This window comes from Triticum dicoccoides, chromosome 6B, assembly GCF_002162155.2.
Source record: "Triticum dicoccoides isolate Atlit2015 ecotype Zavitan chromosome 6B, WEW_v2.0, whole genome shotgun sequence".
Lineage (NCBI taxonomy): Eukaryota > Viridiplantae > Streptophyta > Magnoliopsida > Poales > Poaceae > Triticum > Triticum dicoccoides.
The window spans coordinates 160,373,315-160,375,952 of record NC_041391.1 but is presented as its reverse complement, the minus strand read 5'-3'; the positions used below and the strand labels follow the sequence as shown (position 1 = coordinate 160,375,952).

The 2,638-nt window shown below is 47.9% G+C and overlaps 1 protein-coding gene across 1 annotated transcript; it reads left to right on the top strand.

The window, feature by feature from the left end:
• The first annotated feature begins 263 nt into the window (after positions 1–263).
• LOC119320407 lies at positions 264–1,318 on the top strand. Its single transcript, XM_037594507.1, has one exon. It carries the CDS (start codon positions 485–487, stop codon positions 1,106–1,108), a length of 624 nt encoding a protein of 207 aa, XP_037450404.1. The 5' UTR covers positions 264–484; the 3' UTR covers positions 1,109–1,318.
• Positions 1,319–2,638: the final 1,320 nt, after the last annotated feature.

Here is a 2,638-nt window from a genome sequence, read left to right as displayed (position 1 = left end):
GTGTAAACGGCGCTGTAAACGTTTTTTGTACGCCGCCGCGCGTTGCACGTCTGTTGGACATACTCTCATAAGAAAATTTTACAGTCTTTATCTGTAATGAAAGGCTGAGTAGCCGTTGAGTTGCTCTGGTAAAGTTTAGTGGGTTTTGTGCAGCTGGAGCCCCTCATCCAACCTGTTAAACTATAACCTTCATTTTGATAATGAAACTGGGAGCAGTCTGGCGGTCTGTGCCTTTCGTCAATTTCTTTTGTTTTCTCTGTTGAGCGATTGCCATGTCCGCTCTTGAGTATTTCCGGATAAAATACTGAGACTAGGCTGGTATGAACAAAGACCACAACTAGGTGTATTTTAGTTCCTCCCAGTCCATAAGTACCCCACTCAAGACCCAGAGTTCAAATTACGAAGTCAATGCCAGCAAGCTCCAACACCCTTCCCCATCCAACGCCCTCCGGCTCCAAGATCTGAATCAAGAAACCCACCGGCGATGGGGCTGTGCGACTGCTTGGGCGAGTGCTGGGACGACTGCAAGTGGGCATTAGCGTGCATCGCCGCCGTCGTCGCTGTCATCATCATCGTCGTCATGGTCGCCGCCTACAGCTTCGCCGTCCAGCCCTCCATCACCGTCGAGGACGCCTCGCTGACCAGGTTCGCGCTGGCGACCTCCCCGGTGACCTCGCTCGGGTACAACCTCTCTCTGAAGCTCGTCGTCCGCAACCGCAACTGGGCGACGACCATGAAGAACACGGAGCCGCTGGAGGCGGCGTACAAGTTCGACGGGCAGCAGTTCGAGCGCGTGCAGGTCGCCGACAAGGGCGACAAGCACGGCCCCAGGAAGACCCGGGTGTACCGCCTCGACTCGGGCTCGGACAGCGCCTACGCGGCGCTGGGCAACGCCGGCGTCGCCGCGTACAGGGAGCAGAACAAGACCGGGGAGTTCGAGCTGGAGGTGGCGGTCACCGGCGAGGTGCGGTACACGCTGCAGCTGAAGAAGAACAAGCTGGCGGGTACCTGCAAGCTCAAGCTGAAGCTCGACTCGCCGGCGACGGCCGCCGTGGTGTTCGAGAAGGTGAAATGCAAGCTCGAGAAGGAGAAGAAGGACAAGGAGTAGTTAATTTGCTAGCTCCTTTGTACTGTATGGTTTTCATCCAAAGTTCCAAGCAATCTATGGTGGCCGGTTGCCAACTCGCCATATCGAGTAGTTGTAGTACTTCTCAATTTATTTTATTCCTTCCTTACCCTTATGTAAACATATTTTCGATGGTGAATCTTGGTTGCTAGTGTTTGAAATTTACATGTGCTATGTTTCCCCATTTTTTTGCTACAAGATGTGAATAGCTAGATGGTAGTCCCTCCGTTACAAATTACGATGTCTTGGATATTTTAATAAGAACTACCATATACATACTGAAATATTGAAATGAGTGAACAGACAAACTAAAACATGTCTACATAAATTCAATTCAGGAAAAAGTTGTGTTCACAAACACTATAAGATGTACTGCACATTTCAATATGAACTATACGGACTGAAATGAATGAACAAACATACTAAAGCATGCCTATATACATTTGATTTTGAAAAAAGTTAGGACATCTTATTTTTGCGAACAGAGAAAGTAGCATTTAACCATATTTTTTGAAAGATGGTATTATAAATGTTAATGTATTTTCTGGTATAATGGGTCAAATTCTACAAAGTTTGACATCGAATAAATCTAACATTCCTCCCGCAAAAAAAAGAAGAATAAATCTAACATGCAACACCCCTTATATTTTAGAGGAGTGAATATAGTATGCACGGTGGTTCGTACGATCCCGCGTCGAATGGGAGAAAGCGTCGTCCCAGCTTGTCATTGGCAAGAGCTAGCACAGCCCTCCCACAAAAAAAGAAAAAAGAAAAAAAGAACTACCACAGCCACGCACTGTTCGTGTCAGACATGTTACAACGATTTTTTATTATTTTCATTTAGAACCGAAAGACTTCTTTCTTTATCACCAGCTCTCCCGGGCACACATGGGCACTCTGGCGTTTGGCTGCTACCCAAACCATGTGCACATCAACTTGAATTAAAGGCGCGCAGGTTTCGCGCAAAAAAAAAACAGTAATAAAGGCGCGCAGGTCTCGCCGAAACTACAGGCACTACACCCCACAAATTCCTGTCTGTCCATTCTGGCCCACGGCCCGCGTCTTCGCCCTCAGTCGTTGTTTTTCATTATTCTTGTGGCCAGCCGTAGGGCCCTCTGCACACGCGCAAATGACCGTTGCCCGGGGTCGGTCGCCGGTCGCCCTCGTCCCAGTCAGTCAACGGGAGTTATCGCCAGGCCTCGCAGCTGAACTCCCGAGGAGTTAAATGCACAGAATCACTAGTCATGTCATGATCAGACAAAAATCACACTTTACGAATCGTGTCATTTTACACCGCACCGAAAAATCAACAGTGACCAAAAACACTGATGATAGATGAGTAAAATACACCTACGGTACCTGTATTCTTCGTATAAAATCACTTTGGTCATTGTATTCTGTCAAGCACAAAATACGGTCATTATGTTTGTGCTGGCTGCTCAACATATGCTCACTCGCCCCGAACCGGCCGTATTTGAACAGCTGGCATACGCTGCGCCCATATTTTGCACT